Genomic DNA, 1537 nt, shown 5'->3' on the forward strand with positions numbered 1-1537 from the left:
TCCAGTTCAGCTTGTCAGACAGTGACTCCTGAAAGCGCTGGTCACTTGAACCAGCTTTTGCAGTCAGGAAAATGCGTATTTGAGTTCCAGCTTTTCTAGATACTAGATAGATATAGATAGATCAGGTCCTACCTGATTAATCTCTTAATGTCGTGAAAAGCTTAGGAAAGGCTTCTGGTCAGGTAGGGTCTCCAAATTGCCTATGAAAGCAGGAGGGATTAAGGTTGGCTTTCTGTCTCATTCCAGGTATCGGATCAGGGACTTCCCAGGACAGCGTGTGTGGCTGCCATCCAAAACTGAAGGGGAACGCCCTTTTCTGCCTGCCTGCTGCATTTTCCACCTGAAAACATCACTAGGGGCCAGCTTATTAGGTAACCTGTAATAAGTCTGAGATAACATTTATAGAAAGAACACCCTGGGTTCTCCCCCCGTCCCCTCACCCAGATGCCCCAGGGGACGACTGCCTGGATTGCGATTAGTGCTGAGATCAGGCAAGCAAACATGATGAGTACGTATGTCTGGGTAAGTGCTAAAGTCATGCTTCTCACCAGGCCTTAGCTCTCTCGGCTGGCACTGGCATCGCGGTCTTTAGTTGCCCCTCAGATAGACCTGCAGGACATCAAACGTAAATGGCGAGGTTTCACAGTCTAATAAAACATGATCTTCTGTTTATTAATTAGGTGAAGACCATGAAGCCCTTAAAATAGCAGCCTACCCTACCTAGCGTGTTTTGCCAGCCAAACCCAGAGCATTCCCCACAACGAAGGCACTGAGCATTGCACCTCTCCCATCCTTCAGTGGGATCCCTGGGCTCAGGTGAGGAACATCGGAGGTACAGAGCCCTCCCTCTGACTGTCATGGAGCCCACAGCTCACAGCCAGCAGAAGGCATCTACCCCTTCCAGCAAGGAGACAGCAGAAGACCTTGCCTTAAAGTTAAATGTTGCTCTGAGGAACAGTAATAGAGAAGATGTGCTGGAGCTGTTGGAGAAAGGGGCAGATGTGAACTCCAAAGCAGAAAGTGGCTGGACACCACTGCAGAGCGCTGTGCAAGCTGATAATGAGGACCTGGTCCGACTTCTGCTTGACAAGGGTGCTTGTCCACATGCCAGGAAGGACAATGGTGGCACTGCATTTACTGAGGCAGCGATAGTGGGAAACGTGAATATACTGAAGCTCCTCCTTGATCGTGGGTTAAATATTAATGACCGTGATGACAATGGCTTCACAGCTTTCATGGAGGCTGCATGTTATGGGAAGGAGGAAGCCTTGAAATTCCTGTACAGCAAAGGAGCAAATGTGAATCTGAGGAGGGAAGTTAGTGAGGAGAAAGCAAAACTGCATAAAGGAGGTGCAACAGCACTAATGGATGCCTCTAGGAAGCACCACTTCTCAATTGTAAAAACTCTTGTCCAAGAGATGGGGGCTGACGTGAACATTTGTGATAACAAAGATAGGAATGCCTTGATCCATGCCCTCAAGGAGGGTTGTGCCAAGGAAAGTTATGAGTCAGCTGTCTCCATAGGCCATTTCCTGCT

At 48.6% G+C, this 1537-nt stretch overlaps 1 protein-coding gene across 1 annotated transcript in view; it reads left to right on the forward strand.

Annotated features, from left to right (window-relative positions):
* Positions 1–264: 264 nt before the first annotated feature.
* The window catches only part of RNASEL (ribonuclease L (2',5'-oligoisoadenylate synthetase-dependent)), a 6698-nt gene continuing 5425 nt past the window's right edge, over positions 265–1537 (forward strand). Inside the window, exons 1-2 of the mRNA XM_009320633.1 lie at positions 265–371; positions 681–1537. The exon at positions 681–1537 is cut by the window's right edge and continues 809 nt beyond it. Of these exons, the coding sequence (XP_009318908.1) occupies positions 858–1537 (680 nt within the window). The 5' untranslated portion in view covers positions 265–371; positions 681–857. The remainder of the gene's footprint in view (positions 372–680) is intronic.

Source organism: Pygoscelis adeliae, unplaced genomic scaffold, assembly GCF_000699105.1.
Source record: "Pygoscelis adeliae isolate BGI_AS28 unplaced genomic scaffold, ASM69910v1 Scaffold402, whole genome shotgun sequence".
Taxonomy (NCBI): domain Eukaryota; kingdom Metazoa; phylum Chordata; class Aves; order Sphenisciformes; family Spheniscidae; genus Pygoscelis; species Pygoscelis adeliae.